This window comes from Triticum dicoccoides, chromosome 1B (genome assembly GCF_002162155.2).
Source record: "Triticum dicoccoides isolate Atlit2015 ecotype Zavitan chromosome 1B, WEW_v2.0, whole genome shotgun sequence".
Taxonomy (NCBI): Eukaryota; Viridiplantae; Streptophyta; class Magnoliopsida; order Poales; family Poaceae; genus Triticum; species Triticum dicoccoides.
In genome coordinates, this window is record NC_041381.1 from 48,045,691 (window position 1) to 48,061,868 (window position 16,178).

A 16,178-nucleotide genomic window follows, 5' to 3' on the forward strand; every position below is an offset into this window, starting at 1 on the left:
CCTGGCCGAAGTCTTGTTGTTGGAGCCCATGCAGACTGGTGATTCGGCCTCTGAACAAGGTACTGAGAAATCCGAGGCTGACAAGGTGCCCAAGTGGGCGGCTAAGAAGAAGAAGCTCACTTATTTCCGGTGTGGTGACACGGGGCACTTTATGGCTGAATGCACTGCGGAGTTATGTGACTTGTCCTGGAAACCTAAACATACAGCTGCCGAGTGTCCTCTTATGCTTGGGCCTAAGCCTACTGTTCAGATTTACGGGGTCTGCTGCTCGGAGTTGATGTTCTTCGAGTCTCCCAGTGTGGCACCCTCGGCTCCCGCGGTAGAGACCTCTTTCCCCGGTGTGGTGAAGGTGGTTCATGGACCATTGACCGAGGCGCAGATTATTCAGCAGCTGAGGGAGCTCGCTCCAGGTAACTTTCAGTGGTCTTTGCTCAAGCTCAATGATACTTCCTACAAAGTAGATTTCCCTTCTAAGGAGGATCAGATGAGAATCCTCAAGTTTGGTATGAGCAAGGTCACGGGAACTAGTTTTGTGTTGCAGTTCGATGAATGGAAAAAGAAGGAGCCACGGGGCACGCCGTTACATCAGATTTGGGTAAGTTTTTCCGGGGCGCCATCTGATCCCCTCGACAGCTTTTTGGTGACGTGGAGCCTGGGGTCTTTGATTGGCAAGACTGAGCAGGTGGATATGCCCTTCACTCGGGCTAACGGGGTGGCGCGTTTCCTTGTCAGTGTTGCTAACATTGAGTTCCTGCCGAACATGGTGTCTTGGACGTATGACGATGTTCTGTATCAGTTGGACGTGCAGTATGAGGATCCTAACTTGTTCGATGATTTTGAGGATGATAATCCGATGGACACGTCTGAGGGAGGAGGTGCTCCGGGGAACCAGACTGATTCGGCTAAGGGAGATGATGACAAGGCCAAGGAGCCGTCGGGTCCTTCTGATTCCAGTGACGTTGCTCCTATTCGGTCAACTGGTGCGGCTCCGACATGCACCTTGCAGCTTGGTTCCTTGGGACCGTTCTCTGCTCCGCCTCGGCTTCGGGGCGACTGACCTGTTTCTATGGGTGCGTCGGAGGTCGTTTAGTTGGGAGGTGCCGAGGGGCAGGTGGCCCTTTCCATATCTCCTACCTCTCCTGCGACTTCCGTGGATGGAGCTGCGATGGTTGCTTCGGTTGGAGGTGGCGGGCACGAAGCCCGGTCCTCCGAGTTGCTGTCACCGCCGCCGCCCATGGCGGGCTCGGCGCTCTTCTCTTCGACGCCGGAGGAGTGGGCGTGCAGGAGGCCGCAGTCGGATCGTGCCCTATTTCAGTGGGTGTATTGGGTGGCGTGGCCGTCTCACCGCCTGCATCTCCGGATCGCCGCACGCTGGTCTCGCCGGTCCCTGCTTTCGGCGGGACTTCCGTGGACAGGCCGCGGGAGTTGTCGCCGTCTGGTGCTGCTGCCCCGGTGGCTTCGGCCTGGGGCGCCTCTGTTGGGGGACAGGCAGGAGGCCTTTCCCCTAGCAGAGCTTCTCGCGATGAGGTCATTGCCTTTGGTGGCATTCCGGACTCTGTCTCTCAGGGGAGGCGGATCAGCGGGAGGCTACAGGAGCAGCCGGACGTTGATGACATGCAGCTCAGGTGTGCTATGAGGGCGGCCAAGTTGCGTGACATTGAGTCTTCCACTGGTATGTCTGTTAATAAATCACATTCTATTATGCATTTTACCAATGTTGAGATTGTGCACAATGCGAATCAACTAGGCGTATCACTTGGTAATAATGATCTAGAGATATCTAAGTCTGTTAATGATATGCTTGACTTGGAAGCTGAACATGCGTTAGAAATGATTTGCAACTTAGCTGCCGTTAAGCCTATGAATGAGTCGGAGATTGATGCGCTTGGGGTTAGGGTTCTTGATGGTTTGTGTGCCAATCTTGACCCGACTTTACCGGAGACGGAGGAGGAGGAGGAGTATACCTATCCTGAAAACTCTAACCATGATGATGAGTCTTTGGTGATAGAGGCAGAGCGCGAGTGTGGTGAGCCTTCTGTTGCTGGCGTTAAGCCTAAATGGACCTGGAAACGGAAAGTTTATCTAGTGTCGGCTGTGCGTAGAAGCGCTAGGATCCATACCTCTAAAAAATTTCATGATGAAATATGAGAGGCATTTTTTGGAATAGCAGAGGTCTTAAAGACTTGGCTAAAAGAAGGTTTCTAGCGGATGCTTCTCTTGAACACCATTTAGACTTTATTGCTTTGTCGGAGACTGGACGAGGCAATTTCACTCCACAATTTTGTAGCACTTTATCTGGGGGGGTAGATTTTGACTGGCATTGCCTCCCTCCTCGAGGAAGATCCGGTGGGGTTTTACTTGGGGTTAAGTGCGAACCTTTGGAGGTTCGGAGTGTAGTTTTGGGAGAGTTTGCGGTAAAATTTTGGGTCAGGACTAAAGCCGATGGATTTGATTGGGCTTTTGTGGCGGTATATGGAGCCGCGCAACCAGAACTCAAGCCATATTTCTTGGCCGATCTGGTCTGTGTTTGCAGTAACGAGCAACTACCCGTCTTAGTGGGTGGTGATTTCAACATTATTCGAAGAAAGGAGGAAAAGAATAATGACAATTTTGATGGCAGATGGTCGTTTATGTTTAATACTATCATTGAAAGTTTGGATCTCAGAGAGATAGAGCTCTCGGGTAGGAAATTCACTTGGGCTAACTCGTTACCGGTTCCGACCTTTGAGAAGCTTGACCGTGTTTTGGCTAGTGTTGAATGGGAACAGAAGTTTCCCCTGGTAATAGTGCAGGCGTTGACACGAGGTGTCTCGGATCATACACCACTACTAGTCGACTCGGGGGCTCAAACTCATGTGGGTAATAAGAATATATTCTCGTTTGAACTAGCATGGTTTGAAAGAGAGGGTTTCCTCGAGTTGTTAGCTAGAGAGTGGGCTAAAGACTCGGGTGGAAGGTCACCCATTGAGCGGTGGCAGTGCAAGATTCGTCATCTTCGAAGGTTCCTTCGTGGATGGGCCAAACATACGTTTGGGATTTATAAGGCGGAGAAGGAAAGACTTCTTTTGCTTATTCACTCCCTTGAGTTAAAAGCTGAAACCTCTATCTTAGATACCAGCGAGCTGGAGACTAAAGTGGAGGCCGAGTTGCGGCTGAAAGAGCTTCTCCGCGAGGAGGAATTGAAGTGGGCTTTGAGAGCTAAGGTTAGTAAAATTGTCCAAGGCGAGGACAACACTCAATTCTTTCATATGATTGCTAATGGAAAGCATCGTAAGAAGAGAATTTTCCAATTAGAACAAGACGAAGGGACGATAGTTGGTCAGGAAAACCTGAAAGTTTACATAACCAACACTCAAGTTTTGTGTCCTTGGATGAGTCAAGGGTTGAGGATGTTCCTCAACTTGAGACGGAAGAGAATGAGATTTTGACTGCTCCTTTTACGGAGAAGGAGGTCTTTGAGGCCATTGCACAAATGAAAAATAATAAAGTGCCAGGACCGGATGGGTTTCCGGCGGAGTTTTACAAAAAGTGCTGGCATTTCATTAAGGGTGATCTGTTGCCGATGTTTCATGAGTTGTTCATTGGTCAGCTTCATTTGTTCAAGCTCAATTTTGGAACGATAACTCTTCTTCCTAAGAAGACAGAGGCTATTCGCATTGAGTAGTTCAGGCCTATCTGTTTGCTTAATGTCAGTTTCAAAATCTTCACCAAGGTTGGGACGAACCGACTTACGCAGATTGCGCATTCAGTTGTGCAACCGTCCCAAACTGCTTTCATGCCAGATAGAAATATTCTTGAAGGGGTGGTCATCTTGCATGAAACGCTCCATGAGATCCACTCAAAAAACTAGATGGTGTGGTTTTTAAAGTGGATTTTGAAAAAGCATACGAAAAAGTTAAATGGCCTTTCCTTCAACAAGCTTTGCGTATGAAAGGATTTGACAAGGCCTGGCAAGACCAGATTGAATCCTTTACGCAAAAAGGGAGTGTAGGGATTAAAGTGAATGATGATATAGGTCACTATTTCCAGACACACAAAGTACTAAGGCAAGGAGATCCCATGTCACTGATTCTATTCAACATAGTGGTTGATATGCTATCTATTTTAATAGGTCGGGCTAAGGATGCGGGGCAGGTTAGTGGCTTGGTTCCGCACCTAGTTGATGGTGGTATATCCATATTGCAGTATGCTGATGATACTATCATCTTTATGGAGCATGACTTGGCGAAAGCGAGAAACATGAAGCTTGTGTTGTGCTTATTTGAACAATTATCTGGGCTCAAGATTAACTTCCATAAGAGCAAATTGTTTTGCTTTGGAAGAGCTAATGATGACCAGGAGGCGTATAAGTAATTGTTCGGATGTGAGTTGGGTTCGTTACCGTTCACGTACTTAGGTATACCCATTCATCATCGTAAGCTGACGAACAAAGAGTGGAAGTGCATCGAGGATCGTTTGAAAAGAAACTGAGTTGTTGGAAAGGGAAGCTCATGTCATATGGAGAGCGATTAATTCTGATTAATTCGGTCCTCACCAGTATGCCTATGTTTCTTTTATCCTTTTTTGAGGTCCCGATGGGGGTCAGGAAGAGGCTAGACTTTTATCGATCTCGATTCTTTTGGCAGAATGATGAGTTGAAACGAAAATATAGGCTTGCAAAATGGGACATCATCTGTAGGCCGAAGGACCAAGGCGGTCTAGGCACTGAAAATCTAGAGATCAAGAATAGATGTCTCCTTAGCAAGTGGCTATTTAAACTTTCGTCCGAGACAGAGGCTACTCGGGCTCAGATTTTGCAAAATAAGTATCTTCAGTCTAAAACTTTGGCTCAGGTGACTGTGCGACCGACTGACTCTCCGTTTTGGAAAGGATTGATGAGAGTCAAGCCCCTCTTCTTTAACAGGGCAAAGATCTTGGTCGGTGATGGGGCTAATACGAGGTTCTGGGAGGATACGTGGCTTGGGGAGACGCCCCTGGAACTTCAATATCCTACTTTGTACAACATTGTTCAACGTCGAGAAGCTTACGTTGCAACCGTCTTACAGTCAACACCTCTCAATATTAGCTTTCGGAGGACGCTGGTAGGCGATCCTTGGGAGGCCTGGCTTCATCTTGTACGAAGGCTGATGAATGTCCAGCTGTCTCAGCAGCCAGATAGATTGTATTGGAAACTGACTAAGGACGGCGTGTTCTCGGTCAAATCCATGTATCTGGATGTCATAAACACTAGTGTCATTCCTTGCTCGAAGCACGTCTGGAAAGTTAAGGTACCTTTGCGAATCAAAGTGTTTATGTGGTTTGTGCATAAATAAGTCATTTTGACAAAGGATAATCTGGCAAAACGCAATTGGATGGGTTCTGCTAGGTGTAGTTTTTGTGATCATAACGAAACTATCAGGCACCTCTTTCTAGATTGTCCGCTGGCTAAGGTTCTTTGGCGTTCGATTCGTATTGCTTTTAATATTACTCCACCTACCTATATCAACATGTTATTTGGAACATGGCTTGATGGGGTTAACTCGGATATAGCGAGGCACATTCGTGTTGGAGTTTGTGCCTTGTTATGGGCAGTCTGGAACTGCAGAAATGATTTGGTTTTTAACAGAGCAACGAACTTTCATTTTTTGCAGGTTATCTTCAGGGCCACATCATTGATCCGTATGTGGTCGCTACTCACTCCGACGGAGGCCAGGGGGCGTTTGGCTACTGCGTCTACCCGATGGGAGATGGTAGCTCGGGTTATTTTCAACCGGTTTGGATGGCGGTCATGTAATAGGATAGGCATGTAGTGCTCCTATTTTGTTTGCCTGCCGGTTGTGGCTTTTTGATTAGGCTCGTATGAGCGTTCAGTTTTCTTTTCGTACTTTGAGACACTGGAGACTTTGTTACTGGTTTCGCCTTTAATAATATGAACCGTATGCATCTTTCTGATGCAGAGGCTGGGGTAACCCCATTTTCAAAAAAAATAAAAAATTCATTAATCAGAAGAAGCGTTACAAGAACCCTCTGAAGAGGAAAGCACAGCAAAGGCTAATGCAAAAAGAAAAGAAAGAAAAAAAGATCGGCACCACCGAAGTGTTTCTGAATCTGAGGAATGAATTCTCAAAATAAAAATATTAGGAATGTATGCAAGATCTTTAATCTGTCGAAAAATTGTTACATGCATGATGCATCAGTATATATACATAAATACTGCTAGTTATGGTTTCTGGTACTAGCTAGCTTTTCTGGTTTTGTCACCTGGAAGAGGTATGCCTGAGCAAGTGTCCTCTATGTACCAACAGAGACAGGATACAGAGCAGCGTGGCCTGGCTTTACATGGACCAAAAGGCCATCTTCCCCAATCTCTGCTCCTGCTATCCACGCTGATCCACTTTTTTGAACTGCACAACCTCTGCCTCTCAACAACAGTCACAAAATCTAGCAAAGTCGCAAGAATCGTGCCAACACGATCGAACCGAACGGCAAGGAGAGTCAATGGTTCTGTGTTGTACAGGTATAGTACCTACTCCCTCTGATTCAGAATAAGTGCCGTGGTTTTGGTTAACCGAAGCCGAGGGGCCCCAACCTTAACCGCCGGTCACTCCCCATCCCATCCAGCCCTTCCGCCGCCGCTGGAGGAAGACGCCGGGCTAAGCCCAGGCGGCCGACGGCGGTGGTGGAGGAGCCTCTCCTCGCGCGCGAGGGTAGCAAGGGGCATCCGGGCAAGCGGAAGCGTGCCCCAGATCAGAGCCTCTGCGGTAGTGGCTCGCTCCCGGCGGGGAGCGACGGCGGATGACTAGTGGTGGAGCTGCTGCATCTGGCCGCGGCACTACGACACCTCAAATCGGCGACGGCATGAAGGGCTTTGGTGGGCTGGTCAGCTGCGGGCGTGGTTGGCTCTCCGGTCAGATCTGATCTGGCCAGAGTGGCTTGCTCGCTTCATGGTGACAGAGATTCTTGGTGGTCCATGCGCACGATGCGAGACGGAGGTTCATCGAGCGGATCCGGTTGAAAATCTTGTTCTCGGCTTGTTGCCAAGACCGGCGATGATGACACTCTTTTGTGTTGTTACCTTTTTGAAGGGATCGCCGTGGAGAAACTCAAGACCTCTATCTGCTACCTCCGGGGGAAACCCTAAATCTGTAGATCGGATGACGGCGGCGCTCTGGTGTCGTTTCCCCCTTGTGGTCGTCATTCTTGGAGGTGTACACGGGCTCAATGGACCAGTGGGCGGCTTCTTTGGTGGAGTGGTGTTCATCTTGCTCATTTATGGCGGCGGATCTCGACGGCGTGGTGCAGTGGAGACTAGGTGCCCAATGCGCGGAGATGGACTCACGCAGAAGGAGGATGTCGTCTGGCGACATGGTGGCGTCGATGACAGAGTGGCCTGGCAAAGTCGGTGTGTTAGTTTTTGTTCTGAAGATGGATTGGTGGAAGACGGCGGCAATGACACATGAGAGTGCGTTGGACCGGTTTGTACCCCAAACCCAGTATGCGGCTCGGTTGGGGCCTCCGGCTTTAGATGTTAGGTTTGGGTGTGATGTCTGTTTGGTATAGGCTCAGATTATCGGCACTCCTTCATCAAGTGGTTAGGAGTAGCGACAGTTGTTGCTAAGATGATGGCTTTGAACAAGCTGATATACTATTTTGTAAGATCTTTATGAATAATTAATAAAATGGCTGCATGCATTGTCTAGATGCAGAGGCCGGATGCAATCCTCGTTTTCTAAAAAAACGAAAAAACCACAATTGTTTTGGATCGGTGGGAGTAGAACATATTTCGGAGATCTGCAGCCACATATTAGTTCTCAACATTTTACCTACTGTGGGGCTGCTGACGTACGGGATAGGGTAGGATAAGAGGAACTTAGGTAGGTGCTGTCCACCTCACCTTTCCACGTACGTAGCTGATGCTATATACCTTCCTTCTTAAGTAAAAATCCATTATTGCTAGTTTCTTCAGATCCATGTATTCTTTTAAGTTTATAAAGCAGTGGATGCATGAAATTCAGAAATACTACTCCCTCCAATCCGAATTAATTGACGCTGCGTCAACTGATTCAGGTCGGAGGGAGTACTAGATTTTAGAAGTTCTGAGACACAAAACTCACCTCAGCTCAGCTCGGTAGTCCTATTTCCTTTTTGCAAGGAAGAAGCTAGTTACAGTTTATTTATATGCAGGTCTCCTCTTAATTTTCCATGTTTGAGGATCAGGTTGGTTACAGTACTGTCTTGTAGGATAACTTAGACATAAGCTTATTTTAAATCCTAAACAATGGTTCAAAGTGTTAGAGATACGACATGCAATCGGACACGATGAAGAACGAAATCAAACTCAGGAGACACACGATTTTAACGTGAAAAACCCCTCCAACACGAAAGGGAAAAAACCACGGGCACCATCCAGCAAATCTTCACTATATCGAAGGAGTTTACAAACACCGGGGATTTACAATTGATCAATTTATCCCGTGCGGCGGCTTACAAAGACTATATATAACCCCCGCAAAAAATAAATAAATATATAACACAGGTGATCTAGGTCAATACTGATCCATACCAAGCCTACCGGCAACAGGCCTCGCTCCGCTCGCTCGTCAGAAGTTAGCCTTTATTTTTATACTTGAATTTCGATCATAACATAACACAAAGTATGAAATCGTCCATATCAAACACTTAAACTTTGTAAAACCGTTTACCTTCAATCCTTGCCCGGTTTTAGATAGTGGTTTTGCTCATTGGTGAAGATAATGCCAGAAAACAATGACATGCAAAGTTTAATTGAAAAATGAATATTGCCCGTATGTGTTGTGGTGTATGCGTCTGCGCGTGTGTCCATTTATGTTGTACTCAGTGTTTTAGAACAGATTTAAAGCTAGTCGATGCACTAAGTTGTGACCTCGACCGTACATTTGTCATAGTCTGCACACTGCCGACATCGATCACTGATCCTATCACAGTTACCAGTTCACCTTTCCTGGAAGGAATGATGAACAAGGCCTACTTTACTGTAGCCAAAGAAACACATGAATAGCAGTACACAAGTTGTCTTCCCAAACTATTCATTATTTGCTCCAATACTTTGCAAACTATCATAATATCATATTTTCTTCTTGGCTTTCTAAATAAGGCTGATAGTCTTGAAAGAGAAAAGATTCAGATTTTTTTTAAGGGGCATGATCTTCTGTAAGAACAGAAATTCCAAAAAAATAAAAAAGGCTGAACTGCTCTGTGTTTCTTACTCAATTTACTTGTCGTTGAGTTTCTGTCCATCATCTTGAGTTTGAGTCTCATTTTGGCCCTTGCGTTGGATACAGTATTAACTTTCAGCACATATCTTGTGTTAATTTTAAGCATTAAATTAATTAAAATGTATAGTGGGATATACCCTTTTCTTGCGATAACGTTGGGTGGATGCCACTAGGAGCAAGATTGAGTGGTGCACCACTAAGCCGAGGGTTCTTGTTGCTCAGATAATATCCAACATGCACTTAGACCCTAATTCACTGATGTTTACCATTGTGGTGAATTGGGAAAATTGCAATAATCCGGTTTAGCTACATGCATCACCCGATGCAAAGGGGAGGTCTTACCTCCTTGGAAAAAGGAAAATTGAAGATGTTTGACTGTCCTTTTTCTTTCTATATAAAGTAGCGGTAACTTCTTTAATTCTTGTAATTTCAAAAATATGTGTCGACACATGATAGGGCCACCTTTCCATGAAAAACTGTGAGAGGGTCATCGTTCATTGAAGTATAGAATTTATTCTTATTTACCAATCAGCAAAGCAGTAGAATTTTCTTCTTTTCCACCAGGCCGCCTCTTTTAAAAAGAACTTCAAGCATGTAGAGCATATAACCACCTCAAATAGAGCCTAGCAAGATTCATGGATTAATTCTCAAGTTGGCAACAAGTAGCTGCAACTTTTGTGGATCTTTTATTCTTTTGCCAGTGGTAGCTCTGTAGAATTTTGATTGGACGGAGCCGTAAATTATCCATGGGTAAGCTGGGAAAGGTGGACGCAAGTGGGGTAAATTATTTTCAGGCATCTTTCATCTGATGCATTTGATCTTTATAGTTTATCATTGCAGAGAACAAATTCTCTTCATCTTTTCTCTTTAATTATATAAAAACACAAGGATATTATTAAGAATTGCAACATGGCGATTAAGTAAGTTACCTGCATGCATACATTGCTGTCACTAAAGATGATCTAGAAGACGTGAAGAATCAGGTCTACACATGACATTCGATCCTGTAATTAAGAAGCTAGCTTTGCTTTTGCGGGAATGTAATTAACAAGCTAGCTGGTAGATATTTTTTTCTAGTACATGAATATGACTTACATCAGTCAAGAGATTCAGGTCCTCGCTGGATATGTCTTGGCATATCAATTATGACTATGGTACTTGATATGATTGGTTATTTCGTTCTTTTTAATTTCAAGAAATTTTTAAAAGAACAATTCAACATACAACAGTTTTTTTTTTCATTTGGCCGATAGTTGCAGCTTTTCGTGAATAAAAGACATGTGTGGTAGTCTGAAAAAAAATAGTTCTATAAAAAACTTTCTTTTGAGCACACGCATGCAAAACTATGACCAAACCCGGACCCTAACCTAAACGCCATCGTCGCCAAACCTGACGGCGGTGGTACAGATGGTGTAGCAAAGCTTCTGATTTTTCCTGCGAGAGGCTGCTGCCTAAGGCTGAAACAAACAAGGGTGAAATGCAAGTCAAAAATTCATATGCTTGCAACAAACTGAAAACTAGTCTGACTATTTATGAGAGTAGATTTTCTCCCATGCACGGCAAGTCCGGTGCCTGGATTAGTCCATTTTGGATGAGCTCGTGCATACAGCTTTTGACAGCTCCACCCATCCCATTTCCCATCCTTCTATATGTTTTGAACGATAATTCCAATTTATATATTTTCAGATTCATGTTGCTTGTTTCAGGGGCTTTCAAATAAGATCCATTTTAAATACATTTTGATGAGTTTTTAAATATTCGTTAAGTTTCAACTGCTGAAACTTGATACGAGCGAACGACAAAATCGCAAGTTTCAAAAACTGAAACTAAAAACTTGGTGTGCCTTCGCGCGGAATACAACGACTTTGTGGGTCGTGAGGCAAATCGGGCAGACGGACAAGTTTCAACTACAAAAACTTTTTAGAAACAACGATAAATTTAGCAACATGCTTGCATGCATGCATGAGATCCTCCAAAAAAACATGTATGCATGCGAATCTCCAACCAAATGGATGGCAAGAATCTCTTTTCCCGACTATTTATTAGCTCAGCAAAACCAAAAACAACACCAACTACCGAATCATATGTGTTGAGTTTTCGTGCGTGTTGGTGCCGTGAGCATTCTCGTAAGCATAAACCGGTTGAGGATTAAACTCTTGTGCGGTTGTATCAGCTTGACATGGTGATAGACCTGAAATTAGGTTCCATCGCCGAAGAAAAATCGAATCAGGAGGCTTGAGACCTGAGGCCGGCATGGCTAATCAAGAGGCACAATTTTGGGCACGCATGCAAGGCCATGAACAGGTTTGAGACCTTGAGGCCGGCCGGCATGGCTAATCAAGTCGTCGTCGGATACGACAAGCGATTGACAGGCAGCTGGTAGCTAGTATGGTGTCACGAGGCACGCACGCACTACCTTTCGTCCTTGCAATCAGTGGTGCATATCTGTACCGGATCCACCACCACCGTGCCCCCACTGACATCACCGCGCATAACGCCGCACTAGCTACATTTAGCTAGGTGCCACTCACTCTCTCACCTTGGCTAGTACTATACTCTTAGCTCTATATATAACCCGGTGGTTCGTCCAGAGTCTAGCTCCATCCATTAGCATCCATCTCCGGCCAGCAAACACAAACGAGCTTCTCTTTCTCCTCTTTCTTCAGGGTAATTATTTGGCCGGAGTCTGGGACGAAGCCGACGACGAAGACGCCAGGAGGAGGATCATCGGTTCATCACATAGATCGACCAGCCATGTGTAACAACAGCGGTGGCCGCGGCGGGGCGATGGCGGCTCGGAAGGGGCCGTGGACGGAGAACGAGGACGCCCAACTGGTATGGTTCGTTCGCTTGCTCGGCGAACGCCGTTGGGATTTCTTAGCTCAGGTCTCAGGTTTGCGCGGTGGCGGGTGATCGATCCAACCTGACCTCTACGGCCAGTCACCATTAATCTTCTCTCTTCTCCCTCTCCTGCTCCGGCGTGTTCTCGGCTGTGCTCCATGCAGGTCTCCGGCGCACCGGCAAGAGCTGCCGCCTCCGCTGGGTCAACTACCTCCACCCGGGCCTCAAGCGCGGCCGCATCACCGCCGACGAGGAGCGCCTCATCCTCAGCCTCCACGCCGAGTGGGGCTCCCGCTGGTCCAGGATCGCCAGGAAGCTCCCCGGCCGCACCGACAACGAGATCAAGAACTACTGGAGGACGCACATGAGGAAGAAGGCCCAGGAGGAGAAGATGCTCGCCAAGAACAAGGCCTCCTCCTCGCCGTCCTCCTCCTCCGCCGACTCCACGTCGCTTACGACGACGACCTGCTCGGCCTCCCCAACGGCCACGTCCTCCTCGGCGGCGACCACCGAGGAGGCGCCGCAGGAAAGTACTACCAGCATGGACGACGAGGCCGAGGAGGAGGCCGCCACGTCGGCGAGCGAGGAGAAGAAGGCGGAGGTGGTGCAGTACTGCTCCCCCGTGGACATGGACCAGCTCTGGAACGACATCGCCGCGTCGGAGAGGTACCCGGAGATGATGATGAGCTGGGGCGTAGCCGGCCACGTGGTCATGCCCGCCCCCGCCGTGGAGCCTTCGTCGCCGGTATGGGAGTTCTGCGAGGATTACTCCCTGTGGAGGATCGACGACCAAGAGTACTACAACAAGATCGATCAACACGCTCTGAATTGAGAGGCTTTCATTACGTTTCTCTTGTTGTTCTTGTTCTTCCTAGCTAGCTAGCTTAATTGCACTACTTTTGTATTACTACTATATATACTAATTCGTGCATGCATGTAATTATATGTAAAAGTTGAGTTGTGACATTATATTAGTGACAGCTGTTTGTGCATATGTGTGTAAGTGACGACTTATCATACTTCTGGAGAATCTGTGTTGCAAAATGAACTTGTCAAAATCAAAGATAGTGGACACTAGAAATTCTCCTCTGCTTAATTAATCGATGAGACAAATATTTTGCCTCCGTTTAAAAAAAAGTCAACTAGTTCTCCGGCATCTGCATATATAGGAGAGAGATGCACAAAGTCTGCGTTATGGTTTAAATCCAAAGAAGGATAAAGAAAAAATGCTTGCACGAATCTTAGTGTAAAATTAATGGCATAGGACTTAGATGTGCAATATTTGGAACACATCTAGATATGCTTTAGCAAAACTGATTTTACTATACGTAAATATTTTTCTTTGTTTTATTCGCGGGTGTTACACACAAATAATTTTCGAGAGAACTTGATATTTATTCAACCTGTACAAGAAATATTCGCGCATTTTTGCACGGCTAGATATTACGCAGCGCAAAGTGAAAAATGGTATAACTTTGAGGGTAGATATACGCGCAGACCTATAGATATCATCTTCTCCAGAAAATATATCCTATATTCCAAGATACCAACACACGAGTGCATGGGAATCCATTTCTGAAAAATTGCATGTGATCGAATCCAATGATAGAGCCCTAGCCCCATGTCAAGCAAGCAACTTGCTAGATCAAAAGATGCTCACATCAGGAGGCCAGCTGGTACCTATGGAATAGCAAGGAAGAAGCAAAAAGAGGAGACCTCTTTGTGGAGGTCTCTTTCCAACTTTTCATCATGTCCATGTCTGCCTTTCCATCCCTCCAATAGCCTGTTCAAATCCCATCTGATAACAGTACCCTTTTCATCTTCGTCAATGGCCGATCCACACCTTTGCTCTCCTGGCAGGGTCCAGGCATGGGCACACAAGCAAGCTTCCGCCAGTGAAATTGAAAATCATATCTCCTTTTGTCACTGACTGAGTCATCCTCAGGGGTATTTTTCTTCCATTTCGTTGAAGAACGCCGATGGTATTTTTGTCCCGGCTATTAATTCCATTGGTTGTAGTTGTAGGCATGGCATATACCTCCACGGGATGTGCAAGTTGGATCAAAAAGGGTCAAGTGGCTTTGTGATAAGGGGTGGGGTGAATAAAAATATGGGGGCGGAAAGGTGGTGATAAGGAGCAAGGGCTGCCTTTGTTTCTTCTTTTGGGGGTTGCTTTGCTCCTAATTCTCATTAACCTGGCATTATCCCCGTGGTTTGTTTACACCCACTGGTGGTTCACCACAAGACCTTTTGGTTTAGTGTGCTAGTTACCCCACCGGAGATGATTTTTGCCACCGTTAATTTCGTTCCTCCGTTGTCAGACTGTTGCATTAGAATCCTCGAAACTTTCTGCTTGATTCTAACTTTTTCCAGACGGACTAAACAACGCATGACGACTGTAAATAATAATGGATTTGTTAATTCTAAATCAATTAAGATTTAATTAAGTCCCAAACAACGCGTGAAGATCCGTGCAACAAAAAATTCTATTATTTTCGCTTTTTGGTGTTGTGCTCTGACTGCAGACATTTGCATGCAACTGATTTACGTTTTACGTTGTATTTTACCTTTTTTTTCTTTGGGTTATTCTTTTCTGGGTGCAGCTACAGTTGGACGCATGGCGGCACTCCAATCTCTTTCCGCTTGATTCTAACTTTTTTACAGACGGACTAAACAACGCATGACGGCTATAAATAATAATGAATTTGTTAATTCTCAATAAATTAAGAATTAATTAAGTCCCAAACAATGCGTGAAGATCCGTGCAACAAAAATTTCTATTGTTTTCCCTTTTTGGTGTTGTGCTCTGACTGCAGACATTTGCATGCAACTGATTTACGTTTTACGCTGTATTTTACCTTTTTTGTTCTTTGGGTTATTCTTTTCTGGATGCAACTACAGCTGGACGCATGACTGCATCTGCACATTTGTCATCGGCCATGAGCAACTATGTGTTGGAAATATTAGCACATTTTTGACTAATCTAATCCAAAAGTAAATGATAAGCACGGCAAATGTATGCATCTCATAATGATACCTAAGCATGTGAGCACATACAATACATAGAACCGAAACATCTATGGATAGCATATATACGGCCGAGGCCTTCTTCTTGGCGACTTCGTCGTCAATCATGGATTCGATGCAGGGGAAGTAGTGGAAGCAGAGGCGGACGGAGACGGGGACGGATTGGGAGCAGTCACGTGGAGACGCTCCCCAAAAACCTTGTTGCCGTTCTCCCGGGTATGATCTCGAATGACAGGGTTCCGGAGGCACCTGCTCTCCCGGCCAACCATGCACGCGGTCGTCGGGATGGGATCACCGGAAGCAGCACAGAGAGAGGAACATTGAACAGCCCACGACCGAGTCCACGAACAGCCCATGGTCCAACGTCTCAAACAGTGGCACTTCTATTAGTGACTCGTTAATTAATCCATAATTAATTAACCATTCTAGACCAGCAAAAATAAGCTTCGGATAGGCTTATTCCCGCAACTCGCGGCATTTGCGTGCATCGTGACGAGACGGGTGGCGGAGGAGGAGGAGCGCGCGTGTACAACTCCTCTTCCCAAGCTCCCAATGTCATGTGGTAGAGTAGCCCTTATAAAGGGGTCTCACTCTTCTTACTGTAGCAGTAGAGACTAAACTTCCCACCACTTGCCTTGCACCTAAATGGGCCTTAGAGATTAACCAAAGATTATTGTCTTATATGGTCATATGTCCATCTATAATCCATCAATCCCCCACCAGATCTGGAGGCACATAACTTTGTCAACTGTTCCAAACAATGTTTGATATACCGAATTTTCAGTGGAGACTGTTAAGTTGAACTTCCACCTAGAGCAACAGGATTATACTTCTTCACAACTGAACAATGGACTATGCCTTGAATTGTCAATTTGGCGTGTAGAAGTTTCGTCTATTGTCAGCTGATACGTGGTTGTCGAAGGCTAAACCCCACAAATGGAGCTTATTAGTCACACTCATTACCTTCTCACGAGCTTCCTAGAGATTACCCAATCTCATAGACTATGACCAGCAGTCGGGCTCACATAGGCGTGTTCCTTCAAAAAATGCTCTGTAGGTTAGGAGCTTGCTTACAGA

The 16,178-nt window shown here is 45.9% G+C and overlaps 1 protein-coding gene across 1 annotated transcript; it reads left to right on the forward strand.

Annotated features, from left to right (window-relative positions):
• Positions 1-11,818: 11,818 nt before the first annotated feature.
• On the forward strand, positions 11,819-13,077 carry LOC119318142 (transcription factor MYB59-like). The gene is made up of 2 exons (XM_037592664.1): positions 11,819-12,126; positions 12,239-13,077. The coding sequence occupies exons 1-2, from the start codon at positions 11,988-11,990 to the stop codon at positions 12,904-12,906; spliced, it is 807 nt and encodes a 268-aa protein (XP_037448561.1). The 5' UTR covers positions 11,819-11,987; the 3' UTR covers positions 12,907-13,077.
• The last annotated feature ends 3,101 nt before the right edge of the window (positions 13,078-16,178 follow it).